This window comes from Bombus fervidus, chromosome 2, assembly GCF_041682495.2.
Source record: "Bombus fervidus isolate BK054 chromosome 2, iyBomFerv1, whole genome shotgun sequence".
NCBI lineage: Eukaryota > Metazoa > Arthropoda > Insecta > Hymenoptera > Apidae > Bombus > Bombus fervidus.
The window spans coordinates 22,715,751-22,733,187 of record NC_091518.1 but is presented as its reverse complement, the minus strand read 5'-3'; the positions used below and the strand labels follow the sequence as shown (position 1 = coordinate 22,733,187).

Here is a 17,437-nt window from a genome sequence, read left to right as displayed (position 1 = left end):
TCGAAATCGGCATCTCGAAGAACGTTATTCCTCTTGTTTGTTCGCGAATAGACGTACAGTGGCGATCAAAGCGATTCGGCGATCGAGAGAAAGAGTAGACAATAGTTCGTACTGCTGGGCAGAAACAGCATGCACATGTGTAGGGGTACGGAATGGCATATGGTTTCGAAGTGTGTGGACCATCGTTCTAGAATCGCCACCCCCACTGCCCCTCTACCACGGATCGGCAGTCCTCGATGACCTCCGGCCTGTCAGTCTACACCGAGAAGCTGCCCGGGCTTCATCAAGTTCTTCGCGTCTCTCTCGTCGCATTCTGCCGAAGAAGGAACGAGAGTGAGAGGGGGGACAGAGAAAAAGAGAAAAGGGGCCGCGATAGTTTCAAGAAAACACGCCGCGTTAAAGGACGAAACACCAGAGGTGCCGACAGTGGCGGGCTCAATCGGTGCACCGTCAGGATGGCGAGGTGGTTGCTGGTCGCTTCGTTGGCCAGCTTGCTGGTCCACCAAACGAGAAACGAAATCCTGACGCCGCCGTATTTCAATCTAGCCGAGGGCAAGGAGATTATCGCGTCAGCCACGTGTGGCGTCGACACCCCCGGCCCGGAACTCTATTGCAAGCTCGTCGGCGCGAACGCTGATCAACACGAGGACATTAATCTGATACAGGGTCAGGTTGGTATACATCTGCGTTCTCTTTCTATATCTTTGACCTTTACTTAACAAACATATTTGTTCTCTTTTTCTTTTAGTTAGTAATATTAAATCGCGAATGAGAAGATACCTTAAGGTATCGCAAAATGTATAAAAAGACATACCGAATAAGGACTTGAATTTGAATCGCCAAGTTATTGCAAATATTTCGTAAATTTCGATGTACTTTGTTCGTTTCTTACCGAAACGAAAGATATTTGATATTTATCTAAGAACGCATGTCGTTTGCTTTGAATCGTTTAGTTGGAATAGGCTATGTCACCGTCTCCGACCAATTTTTATCTATATTTGGTCCTTCGAGTGCAAGAGTTTATCACTCTTTGGGCAACCATCCGCTTACTCAACTACTCTTTTCCATCTTTATGGAACGGAAATATCTATTATGTAGGCTTTTATAAATCGCGAGCAAAAAGGATTGTAATCCTAAAAAATATCGACCGTCGTAACTAAAGAGAATTCAAATCTTTGTAAATCGTCATTTTTGATGCTATAATATAATATATATTATATAGTATATATATATATATATATATATTTATCTATATTGCTTTATATTGTGTGTGTGTGTACGTATTTTTTTATACATATTTTTTTTTAACGCATGAAGATTTATCATCGTTATATGTAATTTAATATAGATGTTAGTCTTAGCATGCACGTATCAACTTATCGTTGTTGGAATTGCGATAAGGGAAGTTCATACAAATTATTTATACGAAGAAATGTGAGTGAAATTATACACAAGTTATGCATTTTATTCATCTATTTACTGATACCAAGAATAATTAATATTGTTATCATATGTATACATATGTACACGTTACATATGTATAATACAATGTAATTTTGTTTCCTTTAAGATCAAGATTCAAAATATTTAATACTACTAAAATTACATTAGCGAATCTAGTAGAATCTATTTCGTAATTTTTTACTTACGTTACCTTTTCAATGCGTGCTATATATATATATATATATATATATATATACTATAAATCGCTGTATATCATAAGAAATTTCAATACTATTGCTCGCAATTGTCCAATTATCAAATAAATCTTATTTTATCGGTATCCAAGTACCTTTGACCATACTCTGCTCTTTAGTAGGGTTTCTTGGAATCGGTGTAACGCATGCGAGGGGACAATCGTAATACGAATCTTAACGCGAGAGTACAGTTTCCTAGCAAATTGTAAATATTTTTAAAGATTCGTTAAAAAATGTATACAGGTCTGTAGCGAATGAAGAACTTGCCACGATTATTTTATCTTTATCGCTGTTAATGGCTTTGTATTTCTTGGTAGTAGTATATCGCAAAACCGAGTTCTCCTTATCAAGCAGGAAATAATAAATCAGATGACCGATTTCGTAGTCGCGCAATATTTAAAACGATCGATTGTCTTTACGTTAACCGGAAAAAGTTATTTTTCCTTTCTCTGCGTGTTCATTTTACGCTCGTTTCGTTCTAATAGCGGACTGCTTTTTACGCTGATCGTAGAACAATCGATATTATTAGACAATTCATAAATTCGGGATTTCCGAATGGGTCAGTGGCCACTGACTCGGTTCTATGGCATTACGTGTATGTATCTATTTATGCGGGCGAAAGAAAATGCCATGTAGACTAGAAGCGAGAGGGCCGATAAGGAGTTACCGATAAGAGTGACCTCTCGATAACACTTGACCATTTTGTCTTTTCAAATTCCGGACGGTCGAACTGACACGGATGTCCCACAAAGATTCTTAGAAAAAATCTAATCTGTTCGTAGAAGCCTCCGTAAAAATTATTCGATATTAGTCGCGTTTAAAAATCGAACACGTTACACGGAGAATTAAATCGGAGAATTTTTATTTAAATTTCAAGATCGCGCGATTTCTATGTATCGTTGAGATCTTGGAAATGTTTGGTCGTTGAACTTTATATTAATAGATATACATATATTCGACATACGCGCATACGAAAGCGTAGGCGTGAATAAAAAATGACTCTAAATGAACAGCAAGTATGTTTCTCGACTATCGAGATGTCATGGTTGAGCGAGGATTTTCCTTTCGTTTCGATGTATGTTCTACGTTTGAACGTAGTTTGAAAATTTGTGGAAGCACGATAATAGCGTTGTCGATATCTAGGTATGCGATTACTGCGATGCGGACAACCCCGAGAAAAAGCATCCACCGGAATACGCGGTCGATGGAATGGAAACCTGGTGGCAGTCACCACCGCTTTCCAGAGGAATGAAGTACAACGAAGTGAATCTGACGATCAATTTTGAGCAAGTAAGTGTAAACAAAATTGCAAATTTTAACACAATATTTTATGGATAAGTGTCCGAAGTAGCGAATCTGAGATCGACGAAATACAGCTAACAGATTCCAAAGGCGATACGTTTGATCAGTTATTTTTTTTTCCATTTTTATGGAATCGAGCGACCAGATATCGAGAAATAAAAATGTGTAAGCAGAAAGTAAGAGAATCGACGCCAACAGGAAATTATGAGTCTGAAATAATGGTGGAATAAGTATTTTATCTGTAACAAATTGCTTTATCACGCGGTAGGCGTTTTCCTGCGAAACGGAAAAGAATTATCTTCGCATCATTTCCTGAGGACAATAGAAAACACGGGTTTCAGGGAGCAGGGTAAATGGTACAGCGAATAGATGTTCTTTTCGTTCGTTCAATCTGTTCGATATCCGATTATTCAACTTCTAAATCTAAATAGAAAGAAAACCAGGAGAAATTAAATCCACGATATGCTAAAAAATTGATAGCTAATAAGAGAAATTAGAATTCGATAGGCTATGGATACGTGTTCTTGTCGTAGACACGGGGTTATTGCCTTTTCGTTAAACAACTTCTTAAGACTCATTTACGCTGCGTTAACGTGCTCTCTTTCTCTCTCTTTCTTTTTTTTTTTTTTTTCTCTCTTCTCGTATACTCTCGACCACGTGTCCGGAAACGGGGGGAGGCACGAATTTAACGTTCCAAAAACTGCGGAGTTCGACACACATGTTCCTCGTTTCTTGCTACAAAAGTCCTATGCTTTCGTATTGTTTCTAGGTAGCGAGAAAACGAGGCACGTATTATATCGATATTAAACGTCATCCTTTACAGAATAGCGAAAACTCTTAACTTACTTATGCCTTTCTTTCGTTACTTTTCTACAAAATAGAAATTCGTCCTATCAATTTCTAATTGATCTAGATTTGAATAAATAAAAATTGGTAAAATGTTTTTCATAGGAATTTCACGTGGCTTACGTGTACGTCAAAATGGCAAATTCGCCGAGACCCGGACTCTGGGTACTTGAAAAATCAACAGATTATGGAAAGACCTATACCCCTTGGCAATACTTTTCCGATACCGCTAACGATTGTCTAACTTACTTCGGCGTGGATAGTTATAAACCGATCACCAGGGACGATAGTGTCATCTGTACGACGGAATATTCTCAAATCGTGCCGCTGGAGGGTGGCGAGATACCGATTTCCATTCTGAATAATCGTCCATCCGCGAAACATTACTTCAATTCCACCTTGTTGCAAGAATGGACACGAGCGACGAATGTTCGTTTTCGTTTTTTAAGAACGAAAAATTTACTGGGGCATTTGATGTCTTTAGTGCGGGAGGATCCGACCGTGACCAGAAGAGTAAGTGTTCTCGAAATTTGATAAATTTTATCGTGAAAGTCGAAACGAACGATTACAGATAAATTTCTTGTATTTCAGTACTTTTATTCCATCAAAGATATCAGTATCGGAGGTCGGTGCATGTGCAATGGCCACGCGGATACTTGCGATATACTGGATCCAAAAATGCCGAAGAAACTCGTTTGCAGATGCCAACATAACACTTGTGGAGCGCAATGTGCGACTTGTTGCAAAGGATTTGAGCAGAAGAAGTGGCGGCAGTCTACGGCGTTTAAGAAATTCACTTGCGAACGTGAGAATAATTTTTTTGTTTCTTACGTACTACCTGTCCGTTGTCCGTTCGCTTTAAACCGAAAGTCACTTTGTTCGATGAAATAAAAAGATCGTTACTTCTTGTAGCTTGCAATTGTTTCGGCCATTCGGACGAGTGTGAATACGACACGGAAGTGGACGAGAAACACTTGTCGTTGGATATTCACGGTAACTACGAGGGTGGCGGTGTGTGTAAAAACTGTCGGGACAACACCGAAGGAATTAACTGCAATCGTTGCAAACCGATGTTCTACAGGCCGCGGAACAAACCTTTGAATGCAACCGATGTTTGTCAACGTGAGTCACAACCTCGTTCGGCCAATGATTTTCTTAAAACGTTATTAGAAAATATCATTTGCATCGTTGGTTTTCGTTTTTCAATAGCGTGTCAATGCGACGGATTTAATCTGACTGGAAATTGCGCTGATGCCACCGGCAAATGCGAATGTCGAAAAGAATACACTTCGCCTAACTGCGACAGTTGCAGCTATGGATATTATGGTTATCCAAATTGTGTTCCTTGCCAGTGTTATAGCAATGGGACACACGGAGATCATTGCAAGGCTATAGATGGATCTTGTCCGTGCAAGTCGAACTATGCCGGTCATTATTGCAACCTCTGCGCGCAGGGCTACTATAAATTCCCCGAATGTTTACGTGAGTAAACCGGAGCGTTTCTATCCGCAACGAATTTCATTATATAACGTAATTTGTGTTATAATCGATTACAAAATTTCTAGCCTGCGAATGCAATTCCTTGGGTTCTCTCAACGATAACTGTGACGTAATTTCTGGCAACTGTACCTGCAAGAATAATTATGGCGGAAGGACGTGCAACATTTGCGAAGATGGCTACTATAATTACCCTTCCTGTACATGTAAGCGTATCCCAAAAAAAAAAAAAAAAAAAAAGAAAATGAGTAAAATTATAAATTTATAAGATATAAGATATTTAAAATTATAAATATCTAACGTTGTTTGTCTAGTCTGTAATTGTGACGCACGTGGAACCGAACCTGGAGTTTGCGATAAAACGGATGGTTGGTGTCTGTGTAAGAAAGGATACGGCGGTCCCAGATGTGATCAGTGTATCAATGGGTATTACGGGTTTCCAAATTGCAGGCCTTGCAACTGTAGCTTAACAGGGTCGTCGTCTATTAGCTGCGACGCCGTAGGAAAATGTTCTTGTCTGGCTAATTTCGCTGGACGAACCTGCGATCAGTGCAGCCCTGGATATTACATGTATCCGGAATGTATAGGTACGTAAGATTTCTCTTTATAACTGCCGTGTTCACTTAAGCTCATGAGCTTGCAGTGTTTCCTCTACTCCGCTTCTGACGATGCGTAGTAAGGAAACGCTGCCTAGTTGCGTTTCTTTTTTTCTAACTTAAAGAAAAGTAAAAAGCTTTGGTCAAGTTCAAAATCCGCGAACATGATCGTAGCAAATACGCTGGCTTTACATCAGGATTGTTCAATGTCTCTTAATAACGACGAATACCAGGATAGTAATTCATAATTAAGCTTATTATCATCCAGCCAAAGCAATATTGGTAATACAAGTAAAAAACTGCTAGAAGAAGCTGATACCGAAACTGATAATCCTTTATCGCAATCGTAGCCTGCAACTGTGACAGCCACGGTTCGATTGGCGCGTCTTGCGACGCGGAGGGTAAATGTCAGTGCCGGGAGAATTTTGACGGCGGCAGGTGCAGTCAGTGTAAAGAAGGCTTTTATAACTTCCCCACTTGCGAGGGTTGCAACTGTGATCCAGCGGGCGTGGTAGAAACGTTCCAGGGATGCGGCTCCTTGCCCGCCGGTGAACTTTGCCAATGCAAGGATCGGGTCGAGGGTAGGATCTGTAACCAGTGTAAGCCGCTCTATTGGAATTTACAGGCTTACAATCCTCAGGGTTGCGAAGGTAAATGGAACGACGAAATTTTCAAGATACGATCGGCAAATATAAAGCGATGAAAGTAATTGCTTCGTGTCGTTTTATCTTGTTTTAAGAATGTCAGTGTAATATACCGGGTGTCATTGGAAATATCGGTGAGTGTGACACGAAGAATGGCCAGTGTATCTGTAAACCTGGAGTAACCGACAGGAGTTGTAATCAGTGCGTGGATGGTACGTACAATCTTCAAGAGAGCAATTTCTTCGGCTGTACAGGTATGTAATTAAATCGTATATTACGCGCCAGTAACCAGAATTATTTCAACGAATCGCGTAATTACGTAAATCTTTGGTTTTAGATTGTGCTTGCGACATTGGTGGTTCTGTAAATTCGGTATGCGATAAACTAACTGGCCAATGCCAGTGTCAGCCACGCGTCACTGGTCTTACTTGCAAGGAACCCTTAAAAGCCCACTATTTCCCGACTCTTCATCAATTTCAATACGAGGCAGAGGATGGAAGGACACCTAGCAACAGCCCTGTCCGTTACGGTTTCACCGAAGATCACTTCCCAGGATACAGTTGGAAGGGATACGCGGTGTTCTCTGCCCTTCAAGACGAGATCATTCTGCATGTCTTTATTCAAAAGTCGTCCCTCTATAGAATGGTTTTGAAGTACGTGAATCCGAACAACGAGCCGATCCTTGGAACAATCACCATCACCCCAGAAAATCCATTGGAGGTAGAGCAACAGTTTAAGGTCAATTTCAAGCCAACCGTAAAACCATCGTTCGTGACCGTCGCAGGACCACAAGGTAATCTTCCTTCGGCTATGGTTATGAATCCAGGCTACTGGTACGTTAGTATCGCCACCAAGAATAGCCTTTTCCTCGATTACTTCGTGCTGCTTCCATCCGAATATTACGAAGCAACTATCTTAACTCAAAACGTGAATATTCCTTGCGAGGTTGGTTACAAGGGACTCTGTAGACACTACGGTTACCCCGATCTGACGATATTCGACTCTGTTCACGGAGCTGGCGGTTTCTTGAACGAAAACGACGTCAGAATCCCCCTGACTGAATATTTTATGGACAGAGATATCCTGCGTGAAATCGACAAAGTGGAAGTTCCGTTGATCAACGAGAGACAAGAAGAGATACACTTTGACTTAAGGATATCGAAACCCGGTCTGCACGTCCTGTTGGTTACATACGTGTCACCGAAAGATGAGAACGCCACGTCGACTCTTTTGATAGAAGCAAATACAGTTGGAAAGGGAAAGGCTACTCTGTATCCATGCAAGTACACCAGTATTTGCAGACAGGTAGTGACCGACACTTACGGCAGAGTAGCTACGATGAATTTCCCTTCGAACTATATCAGCTTGATTTTAACCGGAGATCCTGCGTCGAACGTGGCCATTGACTCCGTCGTTGCTATTCCTTACAATCGGTGGTCCTTGGATTATGTCAAACCAAAATCTATATGCGTTAGAAAGAACGGAAAGTGCGTGAAAGGTCAGTTCCCCGGAGCAGCAGACGCGAAGAAAATCGAATTCGAAAGCAGCAGCACGATTGCCGAATCTGAGAATAGACCATTTGGAATTTACGATAATAATACTAAATTGATTTATCTGGATGATAAGAATACAATGGTGGATATTCACGCAAAAGTTTTACAGCCTGGAGATTATACTTTCGTCGTGCAATACTATCAACCAAACTATCCGGAATACGAGCTCGACGTGTTGGTGCAAAATGGAAAATTCTACGAGGCAAAGATGTCCGTTCCCCACTGTCCCAGCAACAGTGGATGTCGCAGCGTGGTGAAACAGGAAGACGGTAACATCAGATTCCAACTGATCGAAAACTTTATGATCACCTTCAAAGAGAGCGACAGCAAAGGTATCTGGCTGGATTATATCCTGGTTATTCCAACGGAACAGTACAACGAAAAGATCTTAAAGAAGATCCAGTTCGATCAGACGAAGGAGTTTATCAAGAAGTGCGGATACAACCACTTCCACATCAACATCACCGAGGAAGGTTTCTGTCGCGACTCGATCTTCTCCTTAACGGCCAATTACAACAATCGTGCTCTACCATGTAACTGTAACATCAATGGATCCATAAGCCTCGAGTGTGAAAAGTTCGGTGGACAATGTCCGTGTAAGGCAAACATTATTGGAAGACGATGCGAGATCTGCAAAACCGGATTCTATGGTTTCCCCAACTGCAAACCTTGCAGCTGTCCCAGCACGGCCCTCTGTGAGCCGGAAACAGGTGCTTGTAGTTGTCCACCAAGGGTTATCGGTGAACGTTGCGATGAATGCGAAGTGGGAACCTATGGATTCCATCCGATCGTCGGCTGCGAAGAATGCAACTGTTCTCCTCTCGGTGTAATCGACGGAGATTTGCAATGCGACTTCTTGAATGGCAACTGCAAATGTAAGGAGAACGTGGTAGGAAGACAATGCGACAAGTGTCGATCTGGATATTCCCAGTTCCCGCACTGTGAGAAATGCGACTGCGACGTCAGGGGAACCACTGCGAATATCTGCGATCAATACACGGCAGAATGCTTCTGTAAGGAGAATGTCCAAGGATTGGCGTGCGACGTGTGCAAGGAGGGTACCTTTAATATTCAGGAGAACAATCAGGAAGGTTGTACCAAGTGTTTCTGTTTTGGAAAAACTACCAGATGTGCGTCGGCGAACTTGTACAGGGTACAGGTGTCCGATATGACTAATTGGGAATTATCTCTGTCCAACGAGAAGAGTGGAAATATCACGTACCTGACAACAATACCGCAAGAGTTCAATTTGACGAGTATCGCTATCGGTCTCACCGCTAACGACACTTTCGGAAAAGTCGTTTATTTCTCGGCGCCAGAGACTTATCTGTGGAAAAAGTTGACTTCCTATGGAGGTTTCCTGAATTATACCGTGTACTATAGCACCGGGCCGTTTGGCGAGGCAATTAGCGCGGCTGACGTGATTCTTCAAGGTGCCGACACAACGTTGCTTCATTACGCCGAAGAGCAGCCACCGTCGTTCACGAATTTCGAAGCGTCCCTGGAATTGATCGAAACGAACTTTATAACCGAGAATCGTTTAAGCGCTACGAGGGAACAGCTGATGGTGGTACTGGAGGATCTTCGAGGAATATACATCCGAGCTACGTACTGGAACCCCAGTATTACAGCCTCTTTGTCGAACGTGATCATGGACGTAGCTACGGAGACCTATTCACCGCAGTATAACGTTCCAGCCAGTGGCGTCGAGCAGTGCCAGTGTCCGCCGAATTACGAAGGACTTTCGTGCGAAGAATGTGCCCCAGGATATTACAGAGTAGATTCTGGACCCCATGGTGGTTATTGCGTTAGTTGCGAGTGCAACGGGCACGCGGATACTTGCGACGTGGAAACTGGCATATGTCTGGTAAGTTAATTCGATAATCGAAAGATACATTGAGTTAGCTAAAAGGGTTTGGCTAAATTTCACGAAATTTTGCAAAAATCTAGATAATGGTTATTATCTCCGTTTACCGTAGGACTGTAAAGACGGCACGACGGGTGATCATTGCGAACTCTGCAAGCAAGGCTACTACGGCAACGCTACCGGAGGAACTCCAACCGATTGTCTGATTTGTGCCTGTCCTCTGCCCTTCCCATCCAACAATTTCGCCACCGGTTGCGAGGTGAACGAGGAAGGAAATAAAATAAGCTGCGACTGTCTTGCCGGTTATTATGGCGCCCGTTGCGAGTCCTGCGTTTCCGGTTTCTACGGAAACCCCGAAGTTTACGGCGACTATTGCAAGCCGTGCAAATGTTCCGGCAACATCGATACCAACCAAGTGGGTTCCTGCGATTCCAGGACCGGAGAGTGTTTACGTTGTTTGAACAACACTTACGGAGAAGCTTGTAATCTGTGCGCGCCAGGATTTTTCGGCGATGCCGTTGAAAGAAAAGATTGCCGCACCTGTTCGTGTAAAGAATGCGGAATGAAACACTGCGACAGTTACACCGGTCAATGCTACTGTCACGAGAACGTGGTCGGAGAGCAATGCGATCATTGCGCGGACGATCACTATGGCTACGACACGTGCGAAGGTTGCAAAGCGTGCGATTGTGGAATTGCCTCTGAAAGTAGTCAGTGCGACGACGAGACCGGCCAATGTCGATGCAAACCTGGCGTCACTGGACGCAGATGCGATCAATGTATTTCGGGTTACTGGAATTACGGACCGGACGGATGTACCTCTTGCGAATGTAACATCGGCTACTCTGTCGGGGTGTCTTGTAACGCCACTACCGGCCAGTGTAGTTGTCTACCGGGTGTCATCGGGGAGAAATGTGATCATTGCCCGTATAGGAACGTGTTGATTCCGGGGCAAGGTTGCTTCGCTTGCGACTCCTGTACCGGAAACTTGCTGGACGTCACGGACGAATTATCGGATTTGTTGAATCCTGTTTTCACAGAGTTCAGCACAGTGGCTGAGAGCTACTTCACCAATCAAAGACTAAAGTTCGTCAACGACACGGTAAACGACTTGTATCCTAAAGTGAAACTTCTGGACCCCAACAGAGTAAACTTCCTGCCGTTGCAGCAAGAAGTGAAGAGATTGGAGACGGAGGTTTCGAATCAGAAACGCGAGATCGATTATACCGCGGAGGACAGCGAGAAATGGAAGCTCGCGGCTGAGAATACCTTGGAAAACATGAATCTTCTGGAGGAAGATGTAATCAAGGAGATAGACCTAGTGAGATCGACCGTTTCCGAAGTAGAATCGTTGGCCTTGAACATTGAATTGGGCGCTGGAGCCAAAGTGGACAGTGCCTTAAAAGAGGCCACAGACATTCTGAAAAAGATCAAAGGGGTATCGTTCGTCGGTTTCCGGGACCGTGCAACGGATCAAGCGGACCAGGCCAACATTCTCGTGTCGGAAATGAACGAGTACAACGTACCAGTCAGCAATTTATCCTCCATCGCGGATAATCTGAGCAACAAGGTGAGGAACGTGTCGGACAAAATGGACGATCTTCTGGAAATCACGTGGAAGGCTCAAGAGCTGGCTAGCGTCGTGGATAGATTGAATCAGGAAAACAGAATCGCGGCTGAGACCGGCAACTTCGACACGGTGAAAAACTCTACCGCAGAGGCGAAGGAAGATTTAATGGCCGGAGAGGAATTGAACGGAAATGCCAGCGAATATCTCCGCGACGCGGATCGTAACACGAAACTATTGAGGGAAAACGTGATAGACGATTCTACGGATACGTTAAATAGAACGATCGAAGAAAACGACAAACTATTGGTAGTTCTAATTAATCCCGTGCAAAACGCGCACTACCATGCCGAACGTCTTTATAATCGTTCCTTGGATCTGGATAGTATTTTGACGGATACGAGGAACACCGATGCCGTGAAAGCTGTTTCCGCCTACAGAAATATAGGAACGGCGATCGAAGCTGCTCGCGAAGCTGCGGACGACGCGATTGTTGCGGCGAATAACGCGACTACCCTGTCGGACGGTATCGAGCAGAGGTTGCTGGATTCGCGAAACGTGGCTGTGAATTTGCTAGAATCGGCCCAGAATACACTGTCGAAGACAACGGGCAAACCCGAGGTGGATTTGAGCGATGCTCGAACGCATTCCACCATGATCTCCGAGCAGAATAAACGCAACAACGAGCTGTTGGATTACATCGACAAGATTCTTGGTAATATCGAAGCCCCTTCTTCGACGGTGGCCCAAGACGCTATGAATCAGGTGACAGAGGTGGAGAAAAATATCAAGCTTTCCGTCGATAACACGAATGCCGTTGATCAAATTCCCGAAGATTTGAAGAAAACGAAACAGCTATCGAAAAACATTTCGGAATCGACTCGCGACATATCCCAGGCGAAGAAGCAAGTGCTCGACATCGTCGATAAGTACCTGCCGAACATTGCCAAATTGTTAAGCGATTTGAACGCGAATCAAAAGTCGATAGATACCAATGGAAACGATTTGAAGGGTAAGATCGAGGCGTTAAAGAACAAAATTGCGAACGCCAGGGAACTTGCGGATCGTTACAAGGTCGGATTGACCTTCTACAGGAATACCACGCTAGAATTGAAGAATCCCGAAAACCTTCCTCTGCTTGCCACGTCTTCCAAGATATCTCTGTACTTCAGAACGAACACGACAAACGGCTTTCTACTATATCTAGGAAACGAGGAGAACGCCAAATTACCACGCTCGAAAACTCATGATTTCATGGCGTTGCTGATCGAAAGCGGTTATCCGGTACTGATCGTCGATTTCGGATCCGGTCCCGAGAAGATCATCAACAATAAATTCGTATCGGACAATAAGTGGCGTCAAATAATCGTCGAGAGAACCGGAAACAACGTAAAACTAATTGTGCGAGAAGATATCGGAGAAGGTAAAGATCGACTTTATGAGAAAGGATACGTGTTACCTGGCTCGCACACGATATTCGATTTGGACCAGGAACAATCGAAATTATTCGTAGGTGGTTATCCACCGTCCTTTAACATGCAGAACGCCGTCACTGCGTCCTCGTTCGAAGGCGAAATGGAAGAACTTGTAATAGGAGAAGACACGCCGGTCTCCTTCTGGAATTTCATCGACGGTGAAAATAACGACAAGATTGCCATGGAAAGGGACAAATTGATCAACTTCCAACCCAGTACCGGTTACAGATTCGATAAACACGGATACGCTATCTTAAGCAAGAGAGATTTCCAGATTTCACCGGACAGCAGGAAATTCAGCATTAAATTAAACTTGAAGACGTTCGCGGAAAATGGGCTGATTTACCTAATGGGTAAAGGTAAACAGTTCCTGGCTTTGGAAATGAGAGACGGCCACGTGATCTATCAGTACGATCTCGGGGAAGGTGGAATCAGCTTGAAATCCTGGAACAAGTACAACGATGGAAACTGGCACAACCTAGAAGCACTCAGGTTCGAGAAGACGGGCGTTCTAAAGATGGACGGCGTGGACGTGGTGAAAAGCAAAGCGGAAGGAAATACTAAGAACTTGGTGTCTTCGGATAACATTTATTTTGGAGGATATCCACCGAATGCTAAACATCCCTACGAGCCTGTCACTAACCAAGGTTTCGAAGGTTGCATCGACGATGTGGTTATTCTAGATACCATAGTCGATCTGACTCGCAACATTCAGGCATTTGGTGTGGTACCTGCCTGTCCAGTACGGGTAATGTAACATTTGTAAAACTATTCAAATTGATGATCTTTAACAAACAAAAAATTAATTTAACAAATTACAAAATTTTTGTTTCTCGTTGTTTCGTGCTGTGTGGCCGTGTTAATTAAAAATCTAACAGTCGTTTTGCTTCGATTACATATTTTTTACTTGTTTGTTTAGTTTGTAAGCTTGGTATCTTTCGAGGAGAACGTATCCGGCTATGTAAGATGGCACAACATCTCCGTGCCGAACAGTCTTCAAGTGAACCTAAAGTTCAAAACTTTGGCAAACGACGGCTTGATCTTCTACGTGACCGATCATGAGAAAGGCGTAGTTAGCTATTTGTCGCTGATCGACGGTGTTCTCGTTTTCAATAGTCAGGGCCAGGAACTGCGAACAACATCCACTGGCATCAAGTTCAACGACAACGAGTGGCACGTAGTCACGGCTACGCATTCAACCGATTCTCTCAAGCTCGACATCGATGATACCAAGAATTACAGTTCCGATCTGGATACACCCCTACTCAACATACCTTATGGCAGTTTGTATATCGGTGGTTTACCGACTGCCTTTGGTATACCTCCGACTGGCGCGATGACGCCGTTTATCGGTTGTATCGGAGATGCAACGTTGAACGGTGTCATCGTTAATTTCGCCAACACGACAGAAAGGCCTCACGCTCTCCTTGGAAAGTGCAAGCTGGGTGATCCATCGTGTAAGCGATTGACGTTTTTAAAATGATAATTAAGCTGAAACTTTCGAAGCGTTAAATTAATACACATAAATATATCTACATACGCACAGCTGTACCATCGAAACCTGAACCAGAACCGAACGTCCCGCCTCCTCTGTTGCCCACGGAAAGTCCAGATGACAACGTCGAAGTATCTACCCAGATTAGTGAGTACGATGTTACAAGTAATAATATGAATAATAAGTACGACGAGGAGTGTAATCTGATCTATAACGCGCTACTCGATATTGTTAGACATCATCGACGTTGATATCGATAAGGACACGGACGAGGAAGAACCTACGATAGAAGGACGCGGCCATCATCACGATGATTTCGTTACAACCACAGAGGCTACTACTTCCACTCAAAGAACCACACCGTTGCACATCGACGAATGTCGTTTACCATATTACCCGGCTACGGATCCTGACATGGAAAATGCCTGGCGTTTCGGTATGATATTTCCGCGCGATTTTGAAAAATACGCGAAACGAGGAATTTTGGTGAAAGAATGGCATCGTTTTCAGGTACTGCGAGAAACAGCAGATTAGAATACAGATCTCTAAACGGTAGATACAAGAACGACTACGATTTCCAAATCGCTATCAAAACGATGGCCGACGAGGGAATCATTTTCTATACGTCGGACCTTACCAATCAGAATTTGATCGCCGTGTATATCAACGAAGGAAAGGTAAAGTGTCGATGTTCGATACAAAATCTGGCATCGATTACAATGTCAGGTAATTGGTATTGATTCGGAAACATATACTCGAGATAAAGCCTCTTCATCTATTGTAACATCAATAACAATTTTTATCAGCTTCTTTTACGTGTAAACAAATTTAGAAAATTCGGATCGATCGCAATTTGAATTACATTATGTCTAATAATCGTCATATATTTTTTTCAAGATTTATTACAAATTTGATTGTGGAAGTGGACCAGCTATATTAGTCAGCAATAGAAAAATAAACGACGATGAATGGCATATCGTGATATTTAAAAGGCAAGGAAACCATGGACAACTAATCGTAGACGAAGATGATGCTGTTACCGGATCTTCTCAAGGAACAACGGAAACCATGAATGTTAGCCCGCCGTTCTACGTAGGAGGGGTGTCACAGGACATGTCCAACAAAGTTCTTAATACGATCGTAAGTGAATATTATCTACCTGATAGATGTTTCATTGCTTTTTAATGAGAATTTGTTTATTAATTTCAGAGTATGAATCACACCTTCAATGGATGTTTAGGAAACTTCATGGTGAATGGTCAACCGGTTGGTGAGCCTATAAATAAAGTGGGTGTAATCCCATGTTCAAAACGAATCGAATCAGGATTGTTCTTCTATCCGGGTAATGGTAGTAATCTGTTCAGAGCAGGTACATATAGTACAGTTTTAAATAATCGACTATATATCGATCAAGTTTTGTATAACGAATTCTAATTCTACAATACGATTCTAGTGGACAGGTTCACAGTTGGCAGAACAGTCGACATCCAAATGGACATTAAACCGCGTTCCACTTCTGGTCACCTGCTATCTGTCCATGGAAAACGGGATTACTTGGTCCTAGAAATGATTAACGGAACGGTGAAGTTCCTTGTTAAGACGGCAAAAGGCTCGATAGAAACTTCGTTTGAACCAACGAAGCCGAATTCCTTGTGCGATGGCAATTGGCACAATATTCGAGGTAATATTTCATTTTTATCACGATAAAAAAAGGACGAAGAAAGTGAATAACTTTTTGCCGTTTCTTTTGCACAGCTGTGAAACAGAAGAATGCCGTGCTCTTATCAGTTGACTATAAGGCAGCTGAGCCAGGAATCGGCGGGAAAAATGTGGCGGGAGTTCTGTCGAAGCATCCGATCTTTATCGGCGGTCATCCGATGCTTGGAAAAAGATTACGTGGAAGTAGCTCGCAAGCACAATACGTGGGGTGTATCAGAAACATTCAAATCAATATGAGAGCTATCCAAATGAGCCCCGAACGTGCTTACGGACAAGTCCTCGCAGGAGTATGCCCAACGATATAAGAATCTCCAAGAACGTCATTTAAAAGTGCACTTAAAATCAATCAACGTAACGTTGCGAATCTTTTTTTGCAACCATTTGCCAATCAATTTTCAAATGTTGTTTTTTAACCAAAAAAAAAAAAAAAAAAGAATGACTTATATATACGACGTTATATGATGCCAGTTCATTTTTTAAATAAGAAATGTTTATTCTAGCATTTTAAGTATTTAAGATAATTGTTCGAGAATAATAGGGAATAAATTAAAAATCATCGGACATAAACAGCCATATCTCAGGGCCTAGCTACCAATGTATTCAAATTTCGAGGGTACTATCGAACAATCGTAATATATGCCTTCTGATACAAATTCTCGAGAAATATCATGCAAAAGAATAAAATTTTCAATAAGCGTACAATCTCGTTCGAATACACATAAGACTGAACGTCGTTTTTACCACTTTTTACGGTGGAAAATAGAGCTACGTATTATTCCCTACTACGCATCCATCGACGTTTATTTAAACATCCAAGTAAGCTATTTTACCATAATTCATATTAGGCGAATTACAAGTTTCCTACGAAAAAAAAAAAAAAAAGAAAAGGAAGAAAACGAAGTGATAGCGATATATACTTATACGTATTAATACGTATTAATACATAGAACGTATTGTAATACACAACCAAAGAAAACTATTTTATACCATAATGAAAATTATAAAAAGTTCTGTGCTATTGATAAAGAAGCTTTGTGACTTTTTTGTAAACATAAAGACATTTAGAAAAATGAAGACGCTAAATAAAGAAAGTAACATGATTAAAAAATATATAAGCAAAATAATTTTGTACTCTTTTAAGTGACTCGAATATAACAGAGAATGCAATGTGCTCCTTTT

General features: G+C 42.4%; 1 protein-coding gene across 1 annotated transcript; it reads left to right on the top strand.

Annotated features, from left to right (window-relative positions):
* Positions 1–252: 252 nt before the first annotated feature.
* Positions 253–17,162, top strand: Lana (laminin subunit alpha). Its single transcript, XM_072022647.1, has 20 exons — positions 253–671; positions 2,841–2,987; positions 3,951–4,358; positions 4,437–4,650; positions 4,758–4,967; positions 5,055–5,327; positions 5,411–5,548; positions 5,657–5,929; positions 6,289–6,588; positions 6,678–6,836; positions 6,920–10,002; positions 10,115–13,792; positions 13,964–14,501; positions 14,591–14,686; positions 14,775–14,975; positions 15,050–15,216; positions 15,437–15,679; positions 15,749–15,908; positions 15,993–16,220; positions 16,295–17,162. The coding sequence occupies exons 1-20, from the start codon at positions 456–458 to the stop codon at positions 16,561–16,563; spliced, it is 11,001 nt and encodes a 3,666-aa protein (XP_071878748.1). The 5' UTR covers positions 253–455; the 3' UTR covers positions 16,564–17,162.
* Positions 17,163–17,437: the final 275 nt, after the last annotated feature.